Source organism: Dermacentor andersoni, chromosome 11 (genome assembly GCF_023375885.2).
Source record: "Dermacentor andersoni chromosome 11, qqDerAnde1_hic_scaffold, whole genome shotgun sequence".
In the NCBI taxonomy this organism is placed as follows: Eukaryota; Metazoa; Arthropoda; class Arachnida; order Ixodida; family Ixodidae; genus Dermacentor; species Dermacentor andersoni.
In genome coordinates this window covers 121,618,104-121,641,994 of record NC_092824.1, presented here as the reverse complement: position 1 = coordinate 121,641,994, position 23,891 = coordinate 121,618,104, and the positions used below count along the sequence as shown (strand labels likewise).

At 48.3% G+C, this 23,891-nt stretch overlaps 1 protein-coding gene across 3 annotated transcripts in view; it reads left to right on the top strand.

The window, feature by feature from the left end:
• Positions 1–1,162: 1,162 nt before the first annotated feature.
• LOC126539353 (neutral amino acid transporter B(0)-like) overlaps positions 1,163–23,891 on the top strand; it is a 156,706-nt gene continuing 133,977 nt past the window's right edge. For all 3 annotated transcript variants that reach the window (XM_055075510.2, XM_055075509.2, XM_055075508.2), the window contains exon 1: positions 1,163–1,421. In XM_055075510.2, the coding sequence (XP_054931485.1) occupies positions 1,419–1,421 (3 nt within the window). In that variant the 5' untranslated portion in view covers positions 1,163–1,418. The remainder of the gene's footprint in view (positions 1,422–23,891) is intronic.

The window sequence follows — 23,891 nt, the reverse complement described above, 5'->3', positions numbered from 1 at the left end:
GCGCAGAAGTGTCCGTAATTCCAGCATCATTTCCGGGACTTCCCACGAGCTTGGAAAAGGCCGACGAGGTCTTGACTGGCGCTAGCGGTGACCGCTTAAATGTTCTGGGCAAGTTTCAGGCGGACATATTTTGGAGGGGACAAACTTCGTGCCAAACGTGTTATGTGGTCAGTCCTTTGCGCCATGTACTGCTGGGTTTGCCGGCTCTCGAAGCGTTAGGAGTCATCAAGTTCGTTGACTCTGTGGCTCACAAGAAACCCAGCTACGAAATTTTGTGCCCTCAGGTTTTCAACAACTTGGGCACTATGCCCGGGGAGTATACAATAAGGCTTAAACCAAATGCTCTTCCATTTGCAATAAGCGCACCGCGCAGGATTCCTATACCGCTTCAGGAGCCTGTAAAACGAGAACTCGAGAAGATGGAACAAATGGGCGTCATTCGTAAAGTCGAAGAGCCAACAGAGTGGTGTGCCGGCATAGTACGAACCAGGCGCATATACCTCCGGCTGTTACATAAATATGTCGTTTATCAAGGCAAAAGCTCGCACTTCCGCCTACTGACAACTTCACGAACATCAACAGCCCGCACTCCGGCTGGCCTGCCCCTCCATGTGGACGCGATACATGGTCAACATGGCGTCCTCCCTCCCCAAGACAGACGCACAAATGGCTACGAGACAGACCAGCTCGAAACAATCATCTAATTTCTTCCTTCTGTATAGAATAACCTCGCGGCAGGTAGACGAGGAAAGGCTCCCGATGACACGGGAAGGAACTCTTCGAACAGCGACAAAACAATATTTGATCGGCCGAAGAACACAAAGCTAGCTTATCGAAATATTCATCGTATCCACGACCGCAGAATAACATCACAGAACACCCATAACGAAGCCATGTATATAGGGAATCCCTGGTCGTGGTGTTAGCCGTGCTAGCGCCACTACGGACCCAACGGTGCTGGCAAGCCCCGGCCCCGTCGCCACGTCCCTGTGACCAGGAGGGGGGGGGGGGGGGGCGCTGCGTACGGCCATTGGCCCGGCCGCTTGGCCGCTTCAAGTGCCGTGCGCACATGCGTACTCTAATTGGTTGAATTGCGTCACTAGGTACGGGTGATTCCCCAGCAGACGATATACAGTTATGATAGGTAGGGACAAACGCGCAGTCCGTGGAGCACCATTGATGTGGAGGGCCGTGTGCTCGGGCGCATCGACATTTTCGCGCTTCCCGCCAAGCTGATTTTTGGCGGGAAGAGAGCGAGAAATTACGGGCTCCATCTCCTTGGCTCGACGTTTGTTTTCGGTAACGCGTGAGTGGCTCTACCTGTGTTCCTCGGCGGATGGCGCATTCGTGTGTCGCAGTCCTGTGCTTCTTCTGGACAATACGAAAGCCCAGTGGTGGTCGGCTGGAGAGCGGATGAAATGGTGAGTCTGCCGACGAAAAACCGTTGCTCTGTTGGCGCTCGCCGTTCGTGAGCGCGTTTGTCGCTCGGGAATGACTTCTAGTGCGGTTATCTTGTTTGGCGGTGACGTCGATGGGGGCAAACAACAGAAAATCTTGATCTTCGAACGAATTGCACGGAGCGCTCGGCCGCTAGCTCTCCGGTGCTCAAAGAAGAAGACCGAATTTAAATGAGTTGACTTTGAATTTTTTTGGCTTTGTTGCGAAAGGAGGGTGTGTCGAGAGAGCTGGCAACGGAAGCTTTTAGAGCTAGCTTGCTCTTCAAGAGGCAGCCACTTTTCGTGTGTCCTCTTTTGCTTGTATTTATTTATTTATTTATTTATTTATTTATTGAACAGCATGCTCGTTAGTTTGGTATGACAGGTGCTATAACTGTTCATCTTTCAGCCTGGTCACAGGCAAGCACAACAGTATTACAATGTTTTTAGTAGTGGCGTTCCTTTCTTTTTCTTTTTTACTTCGTGTAGGTGACTGAAGTACGTTGCCTGTTGGAGGTGTAAACGTTGGTTTGGGATTTTTACGAGCTCCGCTTTTCCTTAAATGGGCTAATTGCTGGCAAGTGAAACCAAGTAAAACCTGCAGAAAACTTGTGCAATGTCGCGTTTCGCTAATAGCGTACTACTTGCATAAACATATCGCGTAAAGATTATTTTGCAGTATTTGTTTCGCAGTATTTAACTTTCAAGCACATACGTCATAATCTGTCAATGTATCGGCATATCTGCTAACATTTAAGAATGTATCGTTATATGCGCGATGTTTACAGCTTGTTTACGATTGTAGTAACTACATCAATAATTATATTCTTTATTCGCGTCCAGTGTAAGGCAAAGCTGATTGAAACAATAGAAATGTAGTTGCCGACCGATTTTCCAGCTGCATGCATGAATATTCTAAGTTGTGAATACTATCGCTTCCATGTGGCGCGGATAATTCCAGCTAATAATTTAAAGCCAGTAGAGTGCCTGTTTGCAGCATTCATACTGGACATTCTATGAATTATTCAACTTCTTGAGTAACAAATCTTATTCAAATCAACTTCTTGAGTAACAAAATAATTGTGATTATTTCCCCCAAATTTTTGTCTTTTCCTTTGAGTATAGTACTTTTAGTACCTTAAGGTTGTCAGGTCAGTGCTCGCGGTAAGCAGACTTTAGTTGTTGATGAACTACGACAAACGTTTGGTTATCAAATAGCCTGCCTGTCCATAGACCCTAACTGAAAACAAAGCACTTAACACGAAATCACCGAAAATAGAGAGAAAATTTAGCCAGTAGAGCTTTATTCGGGGTTCGAGCTGCACATAAGCACCGATTCTCGGTGCTAGTATTACATGAATATTACTGGCTTTCAACGTTCATCTGTGCCAGGTCCTCTGAAGTGCCGTTTGATTTATTTTTCCTATACTTAAGCATGCTGGCAACGAACAATTGCGTGAAAGGTTTATGTTCATTTGTAGTGACGCAAGTTAACGCGTCGAATTTGCCCGAGAACTTGAAGCTTCTGCGGTACCTCTGTGGAAAGCTATTTCGGTGGCACAAACTTGCGTAGAAAACGTCTACTGCTTGGGCTGTGGTTCTGAAGATTTTGTGACATCGCGGACCACTTCACGCGCTTACACGAGTTGTTCGATGACCCCCTATCATATAGAGTTCGCGTGTTTTAAAACGCGCCACGAAATCGTGTTGGGAGCTTGTGGCTTCGCTTGGAGTGGTGCGGGTTGTGTTTACCATTTGACGTTAAGTGCTGACGCCGCACGCCGCTAATGAGACACCAGATTCTATATCAGTCGAGTTACAGTTCATGAAACAGATTTAGTAGAGTTCCGGATGTTTTTGTTACCCTTGTTCGCACATGAATGCCATTTTCACAACCGTACAAGAGAAACATATCAAAAAGCTTTTGCTTATTGAAATCAGAGCATAGGACATCTATGTTAAAACCGGCGGTGACAACAACCGACTATGTTATACACAACATTCTAGCATTGCTTCAAGAAAAAAAAAAACAGAAAATATTCCCGAAGAAGGTCGATATACCACTACACATAATGTACTGTCGCATTTTATCATAATTGTTTCATAATGAGGACTAATTGGGCAATAGTTAGAAATCGCACTGTAGCTCAAGTGTTCCTTCACATAGACTATGATGCCTCCACCTTGCATACCATTACGAAAAATAGATGTGTGTTTGTATCCTGTGAATTCAATAACATCTGTTTCATTCATGAACCAGGTTTCAGAGAAGGCGATCAAGTCAAATTGATGTTTAATCGATTGCAGAAACGTATACATCGTTTCCTTTTTATTTTGTAAGCTTTGTGCATTTAAGTGGCACACAGAAAATTTCTTATCACAATGTGTCTTGCAATCGAGGAAAGAATCAGTCACGATAGCCTCCTTAGGAAATGCAGTTTGCCATGGGATAACGGCAGCAGGTGAGCAACTCTTGCATTCGGGAATGCCTATCGTAATTTTTCTAGGTCGTCGATAGAAACAATCGTGATAATCCGGCTACGATAGTTGCGCCGGACGAACAGCTTTCCGTTCTTGACACAAGCAAACTCGTATTCCTTTTCTTTTGCCTTTGACTTCATTTTTCATAGCAATACGTGACGCGTTTCGACTATTCGCATCGTAGATGAGTTCTGCCAGAACATTTTTTTTTCCAGAATAAGCGAGTAAGCTCGGCATTAAATCTGTGCATATGTCAGCACATAGATAATTTTTAAAGCACAGATACGCACACCTTTCCACGGAAGAGTACATGTGCAACGGCTTATTTTATTTTCTCCTAGTTGGGTGTGGTCAGGGTCCTGTAGGCGTGCGCTAAATCAGAGGGCCGGAGGACACACAGCTTCGAGAAGACATCTGTTGCCATCACGTGATAGTGCGCGTGTCTGTCTGGACGGCTACTTCAGGAACATGATTTCGCAGCCGCGCTTTGACGTAAACAAATATAAAAAGGTCATCACCCACGGTGTTGAACACAATGCACTTTTGCCACAGCCTATATTGTTACAACGTACAGAACAGCACACCTTTCAATAAAGGGCAAGCACAAAACAATCATCCGAACCACATAATTCACAGCGCTGTCAAAAGGCTAATGTGCCGACGCCCAGGGAGGGCATTGTGCACATTCGACGCGGTGCAAAGGTCTAAACGAGCTTCTCGCGTTTCCTCTGCCACATGCATGCTCCTTCCGTGTGCATAAATGCTCTAAACCACTGCCCGACGCCGCGTGCAAGACGACGTCCTTTACCACAGCGGTAAAGGGCGAGGCAAAGAAAGCTTCGCTTTAAGTCTGTCCTGCTATGAGGAACATGTAACCTGGGGCCGTGAACAGGGGGGGGGGGGGGGGACAGACCGAATGAACGTACAGGATCTTTGGCCACTCACCAACGACGACATGAACTGTTCGACTCGGACCTTCCATGAAGGTTGTTGCCCCTGAAGAAACGGTTGCTTAAGTCTTGCATGTTGCCCACGTCTAAGTTTGACAACTGTTGGGCCTTTCAAATGGGTGAGGCACAAATCGGTCGGGTCCAGTCAACGAAGAGTCTAAGCTGCGGCGGGAGCGGCTCTGCAGGGAAGCTGAAACTTCCTTTGCCATAGCTTCATACAATAATTACTAGAGACGCTAGTGTCTACGGGAGCTGCAGTAGGAGCGGTTCAGCCTGTTACGGTTGACGTGTAACCGCCCGGGCAAAAAGAATGCTCAAAGACCGTGCCTAATCAAAACGGAGGATGGATTCCTAATTTGCTATGGTTGTCTCGTGTGGTTGCCGGTCTGGCAGGCGCCCCGCAGTGATGACAGGCTTTGTGTGTGCAAACAAGGGGAGTACCCTTTCCACGAACTGTCCAACTTTACGGGAGAACGCTTTCCGCGAACCAAACAGGACCCGCGGGTTGCCGCCAGAGGAAGCAAGCTCGTCCCAACTCACCTGGGAGAAGGGATCCGCCGCCTATCCCCGACCAGACTCCGTGGGTTGCCGCCAGAGGAGGCAAGCCCGTGCAAGCTCACCTGGGAGCAGGGATCAGCCGCCTATCCCCGACCAGTCTCAGTGCATGTCACGTGACGTTGATGTGAGCAAGATCCCGCCTACAATTTTCGTGGGCGTTCTTAATAGGCCCCGCAATGTACTCTTTTTTTTTTTATTGCGATAAAGACTTGCCCTTAAGGCATAATTCTTCATGCGTATATGTGTATTATATGTGTGCTGTGAGGCCTGTGTTGTGTATGAATTGAAGCAGTGTTTTGTGGAATCTGTTGTCATGTATCCAGCGGTCATAGCTGGTTTTAAACCAGTACATGTCCATATTAGGTGGTATGCATCTGCTTCCATCACAGGAACGGAGCAGTATGGACACGTAGCACCCAGTGGTAAATGCGACCAGTTCCACCTTGAGATAACAGCCGGTGTAAGGGCCACCCCGTCCCGAAGCCCCCTAAGCACAACTTCCTCCGCCCTAGTAAGGTGAAGGGGGAGGGAGCAGACACACGGTGGGATAAGAGCGCGTGTGTCCTGCCGGAGGACATTTTACGGGCTCGGAGCAAGTTAGCCGGAGAACATTTTTACGGGCTCGGAGCGAGTTACGGGGTTGGGGTGGGAGGGGAATAGGTGGAGGATCAGGATTAGGAGGCAGTGTGCCTGCTGGTCAGCAGCAATGTTGTGAGGGTTCGCTGAATGGCCTTGAATCCAGTGTACCTTGACGCAAGTAGCTGTCTTACTATTCATAGTGTGTATTGTCTCGCAGATTTCCATCGCCTTATCAACCTTGTTGAGTTCCTGAATAGCCGCTAAAGAATCAGTGAATATATCTAGTTGCTTGATGGTAGGCAGCTTAGATGTCGCATCTTGCACAGCGTCGTGGATGGCTTGAAGTTCCATTACTAGAGCGCCGGCTTCCGTAGATAAATAGCGCTGGTGGCCGCTGATGAAATTAGGTTGAAGGTTGAAGGTTTATTTCCGCAACTGGTGTTGCGAGGACAGCCAGGGAAAAAGCTGTATAGACAGCTTGAGAGGTCCTGGCTTCCTCTTACAGTGCAGCATTGACGGCGGCGGAGTACAACAACAAACAAAAAATACAGATGTCCATACATGCGTAGTACTCAGGAATGATTTCCTTCCGCCGTCTGGGAGAATGGCAGCATCCGTATAGACTTTGCAGGTGTTAACGCATGATGCATCGACGATATTGTGTTCGTCAATACCACCTGTTGTATCGCTGCGTCGTAACTTCGTTGGCTTATTAGTTGTGATGCTGGTGAATTCCCAGGGAGGCATTGGATAGGGCTGATTGTCAATCCGAGAGCCGCAGTGAAAATGAGCATGCAACGCAGCGACAGCCGGAATAAGTTGCTTTTTTATTTCACGTGCTTTTTCACGTTGCAAAATTAGCTCTGCAATTGTGTTGAGCTGGGCATGTTCCTGTAAGGTTGGTATCGGAGTGATGCGGGGCAGTGCTGTGATTGTGCGCATAGCATCGCGATTAATGGTCTCCGGCTGTGCCAAAGTCAGCCATTGAAATTGTGCTTGATATAAAATTCGTGGCTGCAAGCTTGCACGCACCAACCGTCGAGCTACGTCAGTACGAGCTCCAGCTGCTTTTGCTGCAATGCGACGAATAAGGCGAAGTGTTTTTGTCGAACTCTGTCTGGTCACAATGTACTTTTTCAATTCATTCTCTTCTTATCCTTCACCAACCATTGAATAAAGAGTGCGAGTTTCGCACTATAAATCGTCTCGTCCCTACCTGGTCGCCATGGTCTACCGGACGCCTACAGCCCGCCGACAACGCCACGCTACCCAATTGTAACACCGGGCGAGCTTCGAGAAAAAATGGAAGACACTTTGTCGAGACTAAAGTGTGAAACGGCGGAAGCCTGTCACCATTGCCAATGGCGATTTGTTGCGTCGGAAACACCGCGGAGGCACACAACTCGTACACTGCTATGTGAATTTTCGTTTGTTTATTAAATGCCTGCAACGTCGTTCTGGACGAAGTGTCTGTTAAAGTAGTTTGTGGCCGCCTGGAACTGTGAACTGTTGCAGCGCCGTTTGTGGATCAGGAGGATACACGTCTTCCATGGCGGTTTCGGGTGTAGTTGGCCATCCTCGTCATCCACTTTGCTCGATTGACCTGTACTTGCTCGGCTTGCCGCAGCAGGATGGCGGTCACGGCGCTTCGTAGCTTCATTTGCCTTGGTACCCGGAGATGCAGCGAGTCGCTTCAAACGCATTGCCTCTCTTGAGTTGGCCCATCGCGTCCCTGGACTCTGTGGTGTCGGACGCGCCTCGCCGCCCTGATGATGCAACGTATCCGCTCAGCCTCTCTTGAGCGCCGCTTGCGTTCAGCGGCTGCCGCACGTCGCGTGTTGGGAGACACTGGTTTGGCGAGAAGAGGCATCCTTCCCACACGATACCGCAAAGTAAACTGCCGCCACCGCCGCCGTCACATCCAAGCAGACGGTCGCCACGCGCGCTTCGCGACAGTGACGTCAGGCCACACAGCGCCCAATCGGGACGCAACGCGACCAAAGAAATACAGATGTCCATACAATCGGGATGGACGCTAAGCTTGCTCACATGCTGGAAGCGAAAAGATCCATACTGCAGACATGGCGTAGCCAGAGTCTCAATAGAAGACTTAGGAAAAAGATCGCACTACTGAACAAGGACATTGAGCACCACTGTGTGGTACCTACCGACCAACAATGGGACGAAGTATGAGCAAGGACCGATGGCAGCATGACATCGAGAAAAACCTGAAACCTGCTCGAACACCTTAACAAAGGTCAAACCAGGAGCTCCCAGACCAAGACGGCTGACAAGATAGCAAAACGCGAACTCAAAAACTCCAACGAGCAGGAATTTATGGCAAGACGCCGAGAGATACCTGCCACTCTCGAGCAGCCACGAAAACGATGCCGAGGCACCCGGTTCCCAGTACACGGGAGCGGACAACCCCGACCTCGATGAACCCTTCACCCTGAAAGAAATCAGGACCGTTCTTCAAAACCTGAATGGCACATCGGCCTCAGGTCTGGACGGTATTAGTAACAAGGCCCTTCGTAACTTGGACGAAGACTCCGTCCGGTTCCCAGCGGATCGAATCAGTCAGGTCTGGGCTTCCGGCAGGGTCCCGCCGGAATGGAAGAACGCCACCACGGTTCTAATCCCAAAGCCCAACAAGCCCTCGGGCGTCGAGAACCTCAGACCCATATCACCCACGTCGTGTGTGGTTAAGGCGCCGGAACACGCCATTCAGAACAGAATTTCCAGATTCCTCGAGAACAAGGGACTGTTACCACACACCCTCATCGTATTTAGACCCGGTCTGTCAACTCCAGACACCATGATTTTAATCAAGCACCAAATCATTGATGACCCATTAGAAACGCCAAGGCCATTCTCGGGTTGGATCTCGAGAAAGCGTTCGATAACCTCCCTCACCGATGCGTTGTGGACACCATGACCGAACTCAACCTCGGAACTAGATTCCGCGCGTACGTCAAGTCATTCTTGGATAACAAGACGGCTACGCTCCAATTTGCCGATCTCTCCACGGAAACTCTCTCGCTGGGGAGCAGGGGCACCCTCCAAGGCTCGGTCATCTCCCCTATGCTTTTCAACCTATACGCAGACGACACATCATATACGCAGATCACACCACCATGTGGGTCTCCAAAGAAACCCCGGGCATGGTGCAGGACGTCTTGCAAGAAGCATTGAACACCGTAGAAGAATTTCTAATTCCCACAGGACTCAGATGCTTGCCTACCAAGTCGGAGCTGCTCGTATGCAGACCCACGCAGAAGGGCCGCAGGCCATACTCGTCAGACTTCGATTATAATCAGGAAATTACCGTACGAACCAATTCGGGACACGCCGTACCGTCCGTCGACAAAATCAGTCCTGGGTATGATCGTAGAGACTAAAGACGTCAATGCCTTTACGGTTCAGAAGCTCATCGCCAAGACCAACAACGCTATCGGGCTCATCAGAAGAATTGCCAACAGACACAGGGGCCTCAAGGAACATAATCTCATCAAACTCATACGCGCGTTCGTCACCTGTCACTTCGCATACGTTGCGGCAATGCTCAATTGGTCCCGATCCGAAAGAGACAGACTTAATGCCCAAATCAGAAAGGTCGCCAAGCAAGCCCTCGGCATTCCGACCAGCACCAGCAACGAGACGCTGGGGCACCTGGGCATGCACAGCACCCTGGAAGAAATTGCCGAAGCCCAGCAGCGCGCCCAGCTTAAGCTTTCGACGACGCCTCCGGGGCGCACGATCTTAGGGAAGCTAGGCTTTGCTCAAGGAAACACAAAAAAAGACTTTACGGACCTCCTACGGGGCATCCGCGCCAAGATCACGGTCCGATCTATACCCAGAAACGTACACCCCCAAAACAACAGGGGCAGATGACAAGCGAGACATTTCCTCCTTAACCAAGCCTTGGCGAACCGCGAACGCTCAGCTTTTGTGGACGCGGCGTCATACGCGGGAAACAAAGCTTTCGCAGTGGTGGTTGTGGACGGCCGCGGATCCACATGACATGCAGCGACGGTAATTCCAAGGAAGCCTGAACAGGCCGAACAGGTTGTGATAGCTGTTGTGCTCACCGACGACAATCTTTCCCATATCTACAGCGACTCCGTAGCCGCTATCAGAGCTTTCCAAAAGGGCACGGTCTGTGCACAGGCTCTCAGAATTGTCACAAAGAGATTAGGAACCACGTCATATACTGGTCCCCAGCACACTTAGGACCAAAGATCGGCGACTGTTAAGAACGGCCAGCTGCAGTGCAAGTTTGCCACCCAGTTACAACTATGGCGGCAACATTCCGGGAGCGTCGCCGCCAACTTCTAGCCACAGCGTGACTAAATCTACTTTGTGTCGGGGAACAATGTGGGCATCCCCCACTCTCCGTCGCTTCAGCTAGGATGCGTTCGATGAAGCAGGCTTTGTGCTGAAACCGCCACCAACCTCTAGCCTCATCGCCGTTGTGACGGGATGAGTTCGGCGGGCCAACTATTGTTCCATAACTCCCCAACGCGCTACCCGGAACGGCTCCGAGTTCTACGGGGCCCCTCTGACGTCGGCTCCGGACATTTGAACGTGTGTGCATTTGTGTGGGTAGACCGTCCTGGGGGGGAGGCGGCTAGTTTGCGATGACGAAACGAACGTTCGCATCACCTTGTATCGGGAGAGGACCGAGTGTTTAAAAACCGCTGTTGTGCGGCTGTTCAGGACACTCTCTCTCAAGCAGTCGTGTTAGACTGATGTACTTTCTCAAACAGTCATGTTAGACTGATATAAATACTGTAATTAAACCCATATTCCTCATTTTCGATGAGCAGTCCTTCCCTTCATCAACGTCCTCAGCGTGGATAAGTTGGACGACGGCATGGGCCAGCTACCTTCTAATTCATGCCCGACTCCAATCTGCTGCGCCAAAGCGGCGGGCGTCTGCGCTTGATATTTTGGTCGCTGTTAGCCAACATTGCGATAATTAAGGCCCTACAAAATACGTCACGGCAAGATAATACTGCAGCGACTCCCCGCATAGAGAACGCGTTTGTAGACTAAATACGGCGATTTTGTATTTCTATGCTCGCAAGCTTGTCACCGATGTGGTCCGCAATTACATGGCTGTTTCAGGGACACATTCAGCGGTCACTTCACCGTGAGCGGAAGTATCTTAATTTAGTTACGTGTGGCATAACGAACGTAAACGTGCTGCAAAATAGAATAAGCACGAGATGGCGGGCATAACCAGGAGGGAAATATACATGGCTTCCGCTCTTCATTTACTTTCTTTTATTTTGTGCGTTCGATTTGCTTCACAAGACTGCCTCCCGCGCTCTGCTATTTCTTTGACTCCAATCTGCTGCGCCAAAGCGGCGGGCGTCTGCGCTTGATATTTTGGTCGCTGTTAGCCAACATTGCGATAATTAAGGCCCTACAAAATACGTCACGGCAAGATAATACTGCAGCGACTCCCCGCATAGAGAACGCGTTTGTAGACTAAATACGGCGATTTTGTATTTCTATGCTCGCAAGCTTGTCACCGAAGTGGTCCGCAATTACATGGCTGTTTCGGGGACACATTCAGCGGTCACTTCACCGTGAGCGGAAGTATCTTAATTTAGTTACGTGTGGCATGACGAACGTAAACGTGCTGCAAAATAGAATAAGCACGAGATGGCGGGCATAACCAGGAGGGAAATATACATGGCTTCCGCTCTTCATTTACTTTCTTTTATTTTGTGCGTTCGATTTGCTTCACAAGACTGCCTCCCGCGCTCTGCTATTTCTTTCTTAACATGAAAGTAAATTTAGCAGTTCCGTATGCTTGCCAGTTCGTACAGAGCACATATACTTGCTGATCAATTAATACGTATACTTATAATTACATAATGGAAAAAGACAACCTATTACAAGGACAGTCTTATGTTCTACTGGCGTCGAAAGCAATAGCAGTGCTGATACTTAAAGGGCCCTTGAAACGGTTCGGATAAATTTTTTAGACGTGTAGGGAACAGCTAACGTTAATCATTCGCACCACAATTTGTGTGAAACGTCTCAGATTAAGAGAGCTACGGACGATTACAAGTTACCCTCGTCCATAGTAATGCATTTTCTCCAACTCGTTCGCCGAGTGATCAGGGCTAAGCTCCGCCTTCATTTGCTCTGCGTCATGATGGCACGTCGTGTCGTCGACTTCCGGTTCTCTAGGAGCGAGCGCGCGAAGCCTCTCCAAACTCTCCGCCAGGTGCTTGACAGTCGACCCCAAGCGAGAGCTATCGAAGTAGCGTGCGTTGCGGGCATTCTGTCGCAGCGCCGAACGTGCCTGGTATTCCGGTAACCACAGGCGAGCTGGGCGTTTCGACGGATGGCTGGAGGCATAAACTCAAGCTGACGGAGGAACTTTAGCCTAGACGTACGTGAGCGGCCTGATCGGTCTGCACGGTCCAGCCACATGTTGGCGCAGAGCTTAACCAGCCAAACTAAGCGCTAATATTGCTCGAACAACTGTGTATGGTTAAGCTCTGTGCCACCAGGTGGCTGCACCGTGCAGACCATTCACATTTGCGCTTCTGCTCATCCCGTGAACGACACGGTCAAACGGCCGGGCCTTGGTCCCTGGCGCTTGCGTTTACCCTAATACCGGACTCGCGAAACGCTGTTGCGTTTCGTGCCGGAAGTGCTTAAGTGTAGTGAGAAATTGTTCTTGTGCATTCTTTCTTAACTAACATTCCAACTATTACGAACATTTGTTCACCATAAAGTAGGAAAAATTATTGATGATGCGCCCTGGGCAGCTAATCGGATAGCTCGCCCTACTAACGTCATTGGGATAAATGACGTCAAATGGGTAGGGGCGGCTTACAATTCAGCCGAGCGATGTGCTGCGATCAGCAGCGATGTACTGTCGGCGTCAAATGAAACGCGAACAGCGGAACGCGTGGCCCGAGCATTAGTGGAAGGTATATATAGTTAGTGTACTATAGTTATTTACAGTGTACAGTGTAGTATAGTGCGCGCCGTCCAGCGATTACCATTGACAGGCGCGCACATCCGGTTAGGCTGCGCTAAGTGATCCCCCTCTAGTGAGATAATTTCGCTTCTCTTCTGGTTCTTATATTTTAAAGGGAGAAAATGAAAACGGTAACAAGCTAGAATATTGCAGTTTATGGTGAGTATTGTCGCACAGTTCACGGAAACCATAAGTGCCATCGGCGTCAAGTGAAACGCGAACAGCGGTGCGCGTGGTACAGTTAGCACCGTCATCATAAGAGATATATTCGCTCATGCGGTTTGCCTCTTGGGAGCCACATGCACTAGTTCGATCGGCGAACCTGCGCAGCGCGGTATCGCTGGCAGCCGCGACGGTGGCCGGAGTGCCGTTTGGCTGCTTGACTCCCAAAGGAGCGCAGTGCGGCCACATCGGATGTGCGCGCCTGTCACTGGTCGTGACATGGACGGCGCACACTATACCTTCACTAATGCTCGGGCCGCGCTCTCTGCTGTTCACGTTTCCTTTGACGCAGATAGTACATTTTTAAATCCTTCTAATAAATTGCGCGCTTTTCGCAGAGCACTTAGATTCGTCAATTAATGATCAGAAGGACCTACTCTAACGATTCGGTACGTTTGTACAAAATCGCCAAAATCGTTTGAGTCCCTTTAAAGTTAATAGCAATATTTGTATTGCATCAAAAGTGGTAATTTTGACAACTATGTCAACATAATACAAACACACATACAACATAGTGTGCCAGAAATGCTTGCTAGTTTACGTAAAAACCATACGTTAACCAATAACTTACGCCTACAACTGTCCCATCGGCGGGTCATTTGCATATAGCATGAGTCAAGTTACATGTTGATTTTAAGAGAGGATTCACAGATTATATAACAAGGCTATTATAACAGTTAACCTTTTGCACATCATCATCATCATCATATTTATGTCCACTGCAGGACGAAGGCCTCCCCCTGTGATCTCCAATTACCCCTGTCCCGCGCCAACCGATTCGAACTAGCACCCGCAAATTTCCTAATTTCGTCGCACCACCTTGTCTTTTGCCGTCCTATACTGCGCTTCCCTTCTCTTGGTACCTATTCTGCCACCCTAATGGTCCAACGGTTATCTAATCTGCCCATTACATGACCTGCCCAGTGCCATTTTTTTTCTCTTAATGGCTATTAGAATATCGTCTATACCCGTTTGCTCTCTGATCCAAACAGCACTCATTCTGTCTCTTAAAGTTATGGCTAGCATTCTTCGTTGCATCGCCCTTTACGTGGTCCTTAACTTGTTCTCAAGGTTCTTTGTCAGTCTCCAAGTCTCTGCCCCATATGTCGACACCGGTAAAATGCACTGATTGTATACTTTCCTTTTCAATGATAACGGTAAGCTCCCAGTCAGGAGCTCACGATGACTGCCGTATGCGATCCAATCCATTTTTATTCTTCTGTGAATTTCCTTCTCATAGTCGCGGTTCCCTGTGATTAGTTGACCTAGGTAAACATACTCCTTCAGACTCTAGAAGCTGACTTGCGATCTTGAACTCTTGTTCCCTTGCCCATTTATTCATCATTAACTTTTTCGTCTTCTGCATATTAATCTTCAGCCCCACTCTTACACTCTCCCTCTTGAGATCCTCAATCATTTGTTGTAACTCGTCCGCAGCGTTGCTGAATAGAACAATGTCATCGGCAAACCGAAGGTTGCTGAGGTATTCGCCGCCGATCTTTACTACTAAACCTTCCCACTTTAATAGCTTGAATACTTCTTCCAACCTCGCAGTGAATAGATTGTCTCCCTGTCTGACCTCTTTCTTTATAGGTATCTTCCTACTTTTCTTGTGTAGAATTAAGGTGGCTGTGGAATGTCTGTAGATATTTTCCAGGGTATTTACGTAAGCGGACTGTACTCCTTGATTCTGTAATGCCTCTATGACTGCTGGTATCTCTACTGAATCAAATGCTTTCTTGTAATCTATGAAAGCCATATAGAGAGGCTTATTGAACTTTGCGGATTTTTCGATAACCTGATTAATGACATGGATATGATACATTGTAGAGTATCCATTCCTGAAGCCAGCCTGTTGCCTTGGTTCACTAAAGTCCAATGTTGCCCTTATCCTATTGGATATTATTTTGGTAAATATTTTATATAACACTGGGAGTAAGGTAATGGGCCTATAATTTGTCAGTTCTTTAACGTCACCCTTTTTGTGGATTAGTATAATGTTTGCATTCTTCCAGTTTTCTGGGACCCTTGCAGTCGATGGACACTTCGTATAGAGCCGCCAGTTTTCCAAGCATTATGTCTCCTCCATCCTTGATTAAACTGACTGTTATTCCATCTTCTCCCGCCACTTTACCCGTTTCATGTCTTGCAAGGCCCTTCTGACCTCATTGCTAGTTATAGAAGGAGTTTCTGTATCCTCCATTACTGCTTCAAATGGAGGTATCCTGACTCCTCTGGGTACTGTACAGGTCAGTATAGAATTATTCTGCTGCTATTACTATACCTTCGAGATTGCTGATGGCATTACCCTGCTTATCTTTCAATGCATACATCTTGGTTTGTCCTATGCCAAGTTTCCTTCTCACTGATTTCAGGCTGCATCCATTTTTTACAACTTCTTCAATTTTTCTCACGTTATAATTTTGAATAGCCCTTATTTTTGCCTTGTTGATCAGTTTTGACAGTTCTGCAAATTCTGTCTTATCTCTCGAGTTGGACACTTTCATTCTTTTTCGTTCCTTTATTAGGTCCTTTGTTACTTGGGAGAGATTGCCTACTTGTTGCCTTGGTGCCTTGCCTCCCACTTCAATTGCTGCCTCTGAAGCCAGTCTCATTATGGTTTCATTCATTACCTCTATGTCATCATCATCTCTCTGTTCTAAGGCTGCGTATAATTGTTTGAAAGTACCAGCCTGAATTTGTCTGCTTTTACCCTTACTGTCTCTAGGTTGACCTGTCTTTCTTGACTAATTTTACTCTTTCTCTCTTAAAATTGAGGTGAATCCTAGCCCTCGCTAACCTATGATCACTGTACTTAACCCTACCTATAACTTCTACATCCTGCACTATGCTGGGATACGCAGACAGTATGAAATCAATTTCATTTCTTGTTTCACCATTAGGGATTTTTCAGGTCTACTTTCTGTTGCTACGGTTCCTGAAAAATGTGTTCATTATTCTCAGCTTATTCCTTTCTGCGAATTCTACCAGCATCTCTCCTCTAGCGTTCCTAGAATCGACGCCATAGTTGCCAGTTGCTTGTTCACCAGCTTGCTTTTTCGTCACTTTTGCATTGAAGTCACCCGTTACTACAGTATACAGAGTTTCCACTTATCTCATCGCTAATTGAACATCTTCGTAAAACTGATCTACTTCCTCATCGTCGTGACTGGATCTTCGAGCCTAGGCTCGTACTACCTTTAATCTATACCTCTTAAGTTTGATTACGACTACTGGTACCCTCTCGTTAATGCTGTAGAATTTGTCAATGTTGCTCGCTATGTCCTTATGGATTAGGAATCCTACCCCGTATTGCTTCTTATTAGGGAGACGTCTATAGCAGAGGACGTGGCCGTTATTTAGCAATGTGTAAGCCTCACCAGTTCTTCTAATCTCACTAAGGCCGGTGATATCGCAACCAATGTCTGTTAATTCCTCAGAGTCCTGCTAAGCTAGCCTCACTCGAGAGGGTTCGGTTGTTAAACGTTGCAAGGGTCAGTTTCCATTGGTGGCCTGTCCGGATCCAGAGATTCTTAGCACCCTCTGCTGCGTTACAGGTCTGACCGCCGCCTGGGTCAGGTGCTCCGTAGCTGCTGGGGACTGAGGGCAATTGGGTAATTGAGTCAGCCATGCGCTAGGGGGACTTTTGCGCAACAAATGAGTGAACGGCTGGATCAGTAATAATAGCTAACTATAGTACTAGTAGCTAGTAGTACTAATAGCTACTAGTAGGTACAACGGGGCGTGGCGTTTCTCGCGGCGCTCGATGTTTCTGCGCAGGCGCGAGTAAGAGCGGGTGCGAGAGAGAAAATCAGGGAGCCTTAAATTTCCCATAAATTTCTTGTTTCAGGAACACTTGAGTTGGTCAGCACATGTCGCAAAAATACAGACATGTCACGAACAATCGGAGTTACTTATAAACTAAAGGATCTGTGACCACCTTGGTTAAAAGAAAACAATCGTATTATACCCTAGCACACTCTCGTCTGCGTTACTACCTTCTTATATGGGGTACGACCATGGAAAACAAATTTAGAAAGCCTACATGTACTACAGAAAAAAGTGTTGCGCCAAAGAGAGAATATTCCACGCTCAGCATGCTCTGCGCCATTATTTCACAAGCATCGAATCTTGACTATCACAAACATTCGATGTTAAAAATTAGCGTTAGTTATATACAGTCATATGAAAGAGAATTCATCATTGTTCTTAGAAAAATACGTCCATAAAGAACACCCGTACAACCACCCGCATACCACTTATAACAAAGAAGATTCGCACTAACTACGGTTCACAAAAATTATCATACTAAATTCCTGACTTCTTGAATAGACAATAGTTGTTACAGACAGTGTCTCAGCGCAAGCATTTAAAAACAGCATGAGCAGATACCTTTCTGGAATACAATTTTGGAATGTCTTTTGTTTTTTCTCTCGGGGTGATAAGTGAGCACGACATGTTGGTTTCAGTTGTGAGTTTTGTTTACTGTTCCTGTTACATTGTTCTGGTCGATTTTCATGTACTTCACGACACATATGTCATTCGTTCATGGTTGCGCATTCCTCGCGATACAGAATAGTCTTGGTTCAAATGTTTTCGTTTTGATGCATTGTTGCCAGTACTTTCCACTGATTCATGTAGAAAGTTTTGTGGACATGCAGGCAATCTAGCAGCGATTACAGTGATGTTGGGTGAGATGTTCGGGGAATGGGGGGAAGGGGGCTTACACTGTCAGGCATTAATTGCCTTTGTCTGCCTCCTAGGCAACCGTTTCCGATGCCTAAATAAACTACTTTGTACTGATGAGTCCACTGTAGCCGAGCTCATCCCTCGCACGCGATCCCCCCTGGACAGGCTATGTCGCGATTTATTGTTTGATTGCTCGGAACAGAGGCGCACACATTGTTGCTCGACACGCGTGTCAGGCGTGAAACTGACGCCCCGGGTACGCGCACAGGCAAAGGGAATTGCCCTTATGAAAAACAAAGCCCGTCAGCTGGGTGCCACTTTCGTGAGTGATGAACTGTTTCTCCAAAACACCGTCGAATTGTCGGCGGCCGCTCGACAAGCCCACATTGCGTATGGCAAATCGGTTCTGTGGACTGAGCCCGCAAGGTGGATTTGATGAGAGGGATGTCACCCACCCGACTGTACAGTGCGAAGCTACTAAGGAAGCGCACACGGATTTCATCGAGCGGCTGTGCCCACACGCTGTTGTCCAAGTATCGTGACAAATCTGAAGCAGATACACAAGCATTGGACGAAGCGGGAGAGTGCGTTGATGTTGGCTGAGTACGGTGCACGCGCAGCTTTCCGGAAACATTGTTATGCAGGCCGGTAACCTGCGTGCTTCCGAGTCGGTGTAGAGTTGAGGTCGTGCTAAATGAAACTTACGAATATGATGTATAGCGAGATGAACGACGGGACGAAGTAGTAGAAGCTAAAGAGACTGCATGAGACATAACTAATGGCTTCGAAAGCAATGCAGGTCGTATCAAATTCATTATTACTCGCACCCCGTGCCTGGGTATGTACCTGTGATCACAACCGAGTGCTGATTAAATATTTTTCTGCGCTCTATACCGTATGCGCTTGTATTGTGCTCGGGCTTTTCACTCGCGAAGCCGCAGGCTGGCGTGCTTTCGGCCCAGGCTGGCAAATATCTGGTCCATGGTGGTGTCGCTGACGTAGAAATGGTGGAACTTGCGCCTCCGCTTGATGTACAGCAAGCGGTCGAACATCTCGCCGACCTGCGTCTCGGCGATGCGAAACTCGAGCTGACCTTCGCGCTCCAGCTTGCACGTCGGGAAGTGTTTAATCATTTCGACTGCGATGAAGCGCTGGTGGTCCACGTCATACTTGCGGTCAGTGTACGTGTATATGACGACGGTGGTGCCGCGGCAGTACTTGTCGCTCAGGTCCTTCACGGTGAATGTTCCTTAACACGCATTAGCCCAGCACGCGGCCAGCACGCGGTTGGTTCTGAAAACCATCACGGCGGAAGGATGTCCGCATATTCAGAATAACACCCTCGGCTGTCCAAACGCAGTTTCCGAGCTTCAATCCGGCCAAGCAGCTCTCCGAAGCGATTTTGTCGCCTCCAGATGATCGCATGTTGGGCTAATTAACGCATCTTAACGACATTCACTACAGAGGAAGGCTGATCAAAAAATGTTCAGGAAAAGGGCTGCGTTCATGTCGCTTCCGGTAAAATGGAAACACTCGTGCCCCGCAGCAGACCAAATTGACTGCTGAATGTGCAGAAGCGCTTTCTTCCGAAAATTCTTTTCGTTTCAGAATGTAAGAAAGGCCTCGTTTAGGTGCACGTTTTGGCGGCACTTGTTTCAAGAGGCAATTTGCAGAGAATGCTCCAGAGGAAAACTCGTCTGGCCCCGTAGCGTATCCATAACCATTCAAGAGGACCAAAACCAATATGCTCCATGTCGGCTATTCTCAAAGGTGCCCGCGGGTTGCGTGCATACCATGAAAAACACAGCATGGCGTGCATATGCCGTGCCTCTGAACGTAAAGGTGGGACGCACTAGCCGACACAAAGTGTCATTTACGCTGCTAATTCATCTCCTCCGCTTCCAAATAATGACGGAAACATGGCGGAAATCACCAGCGGCGGATCCTGAGCTGCCTAATGAAATCGGCTTTTGTCTCGACTCTCAAGATGCCTCTAAAGTTTGCAACGCCGTCGTTTGGCATGCGTTCTCATCAGAGTGAAAGGCTCAAAATTGTGAAAGACGAACGATGTATATATACATCGTTCGTCTTTCACAATTTTGAGCCTTTCACTCCTATATATAGGAGTAACAGCAGGATCGAACATGCAGAAGACCCGCGTGCGCTACGCTCATGTTTCTTCCTTCTGGTAATACCCCCGTACTTTACAAGCAGTTTTCAGTACGTACTCGCACGTACTATATATAGTTACTAGCTCCATCCATAGTTCGTGGTAAGGAGGTCCTTCAGAGGCTCGTCACATCAAGTTAGGAAGTAACCAAAAAAAAGGAAAGGAAGGTTTCCAGATTTGACCCTATAAGCATACCTCGTTTCCCTTTGCTATATACTACCGGCATGGCATTCGTTACCCATAAGTAATGAAACGGGAAAGACGTGGCCAGGATGGCGATGCGGTCGCAAACACCTTCGAAGTGGTGCAAGTGCTCGCACGCCAGCACCACGCTGCTCATGGGCCGCAGCAGTTCTAGGACGCGGCGCACCACGGTGCACGAAGGCGCGTCCAGCTCCGGCAAGTCGAGCAGGTACACCCTGCGAAGAGCGGCGATCGCTAGCTCCAAGACAGGGATAAGATCCTCTATGTGAACGCGCTGTTGGAAAGGCCGCGCACGTGCCATTGTATTTTACCGAGAGCGTTCGCCGCTTATACGGAAATATTAATCAACACACAGTCTTACATCGAATGGCGTTTCCAGTGCGCCCACGGCCTAAGTAAATCATCATTCACCGTTCGGGGCAGCGCAGAAAACGGGGACGACAAACGCGGTGCTGTTTTTCGGCGCCGTGTATGTCGTCTGTGTTTTAACGCGAAAGCATTATATGCCCCATTACGCGAAAATCCGGCGTTCTAGGCGGCGGCGTGACCAAATGATGGTACCGAGAATGGCCGACGGCAAAGAGCAAAACCACATAAATACTCGAATTGACGTCATAGTTCTCAGGGATATTCCTGTAAACAAAGTAGATTGGTGCTTTTGAGAGGAATACTAGGTATAAATTTCGGTTTGGGTGGGAATCGAACCCGGGCCTCCGGAGTGCGAGATGAGCACGCTGCCCCGACGCCACGGCGGCGTCACTTTTAATCCGGCCTGCTAACGGTATCTTCAACTGGGCGCCTACATCCCCCGAAGCAGAGTCGGACGGATCCGGCGTTCCTCGAACTCGCAGGTAGAGGACAAACGCGCAAGACGAACGTGTGACTCGCTCTCGGAGGAGGAAATCAGATGCGAAACCACGTGGCTACTGGCAACGTCCGATGTTTCGCCTATCCAAAGCTCCCAGCGCTGCCGGGAACACTGGCGGACGGGCCGTGGGACGAGCGTTCCTCAAGACGCCAGCCTGTAGGTTGCCTAGGTAACGATGAACCGTCGCCAAAAGCAGCGACGCTGTTCTGTGATGACGCTGCCGGAAACTCTTCAATCTCGACGACTGCTCCGACGACAGGCGATCACCCGCTTATCATAGCAGGGGATTTTAATGCACAACACCAAGAATGGGGTTACATCAAAGATACGGCCAAGGGCAAGGCCCTCGCGGCACAGATAGCAGCCTGCCGTCTCACCTTGGTCACCGATCCAAAATACCCCACCAGAATTGTCAACTCGGTCAGCAGGGATACCACGCCAGACCTCGCCATGGTTAGGAATGCGGAGGAACCGGTATGGACCAATTTACAAGATAATCTCAGCAGTGATCACTACATCAGCAGCCTCGCGATAAGTCTCATCACCGCCTCTCAGAAAATTAAGAGTAACGGATTGGGACCTCATTAGAGTTATCAGAAAGAAGGACGAGACTAAATACAGCTCGTTAGAGGAATTATTCGTTCGCCTCGGAGAAGACGTTGCTCCTTCCACAAAGGAAGTAGAGACGGACAATGAGGTAGAGCGCATGAACAGTAGATTAGCACACCTGCTAGAAGGCAAAAAGTGCGCTACATGCAGAATGGAAAACACAAAAGTTAAATAGACACCTACGCAAAAAGATTCCAGAACTTAAGCAAATAGATTATCATAGCCAAACCCTCGCTCGGCAGCAATGGGCCGAAGTATGTAATGCCGTCGACGGGCAAATGAGGAGCGGAGCAAAATGGAACATCATCAAGCATCTGCTTGGGGACAAACAATCCAAAGCCAATCAGCGGCTGGCCTGGGGTACCTCTGTATCGAACCCAGCTCAAACAATTACTACCCTTCTGCGACGCAGTTAAAGCCGTATACCTGTTCTGTAGCTTGATCCGGAATTGCTCTAGAGTCCCTCTTACCGCTAACTCATTGACTGCCTTCTTATGTACCAGTTTCTTCCGTTCTCTCCTCAAGTCTAGGCTAATTCGAGTTCTTACCATCCTATGGTCACTACAGCCCACCTTGCCGAGCACGTCCACATCTTGTATGATGCTAGGGTTCGCGCAGAGTATGAAGTCTATTTCATTTCTAGTCTCACCATTCGGGCTCCTCCACGTCCACTTTCGGCTAACCCGCTTGCGGAAAAAGGTATTCATTATCCGCATATTATTCTGTTCTGCAAACTCCACTAATAACTCTCCCCTGCTATTCCTAGAGCCTATGGCATATTCCCCCACTGACTTGTCTCCAGCCTGCTTCCTGCCTACCCTGGCATTGAAGTCGCCCATCAGTATAGTGTATTTTGTTTTGACTTTACCCATCGCCGATTCCACGTCTTCATAAAAGCTTTAGACTTCCTGGTAATAATGACTGGATGTAGGGGCGTAGACCTATACGACCTTCAATTTGTACCTCTTATTAAGTTTCACAACAAGACCTGCCACCCTCTCGTTAATGCTATAGAATTCCGGTATATTACAAGTTATATCCTTATTAATCAGGAATCCGACTCCTAGTTCTCGTCTCTCCGCTAAGCCCCGGCAGCACAGGACGTGCCCGCTTTTTAGCACTGTATATGCTTCTGATGTCCTCCTAACCTCACTGAGCCCTATTATATTCCATTTACTACCCTCTAATTCCTCCACTAACACTGCTAGACTCGCCTCACTAGATAACGTTCTGACGTTAAACGTTGCCAGGTTCAGATTCCAATGGCGGCCTATTATACGAACTCAATTGCAGATCAGCACCGGGTGCCGAAGGGATCACAAACAAACTCTTAATGAATTTGGATGACTGGGCCATCGAGCTCCTCACGAATAAAATCAACGAGGTTTGGGAGACAGGCGAGGTACCACTGGAGTGGCGTAACGCGACCGTAATCCTCATACCGAAGCCAGGGAAACCCTTAAAACTTGGCTCGCTCCGGCCGATTTCACTCACTTCCTGTGTGGGGAAGGTCGCCGAGCACGTCATTCTCAGTAGGGCCACTAAATTCACAGAGGAAAGGATTCTCCTTCCGTTTAGTCAGATTGTATTCAGACCATCCATGTCCACACAGGACGTAATGCTGCTTTTAAAGCACAGGATTATTGACAAGGCCTCCAGAGACACCAGAGCCGTTCTGGCACTGGACCTAGAAAAGGCCTTCGACAAGGTAACACACTCTCACATACTCGAATCGATTAAAGAAGCGGATCTGGGAGAAATATTCTACAAGTACGTCAGCTCCTTCCTACAGGATAAAAAAGCCACAATTCACCTAGGAGCTCTGATCTCGAGAACATTCGATCTCGGACAAAGAGGCACCCCCCAAGGGGCAGTCCTCTTCCCGTTTTTATTCAACTTATCCATGAGAGCTCTCTGCCAAAAGCTGGCCGAAATTGAGGGTGTTGATCACGCCTTTTACGCCGATGACATCACAGTCTGGTGCGAGGGAGGTAGCGACGGGCGCATCGAAGAGAAATTACAAACAGCGATCACAGTCGTTCAAGATTTTCTCATGAAGGCAGGACTTTGCCTGTCGGCTAAGAAATCGGAACTGCTACTATACAGACCCACAATC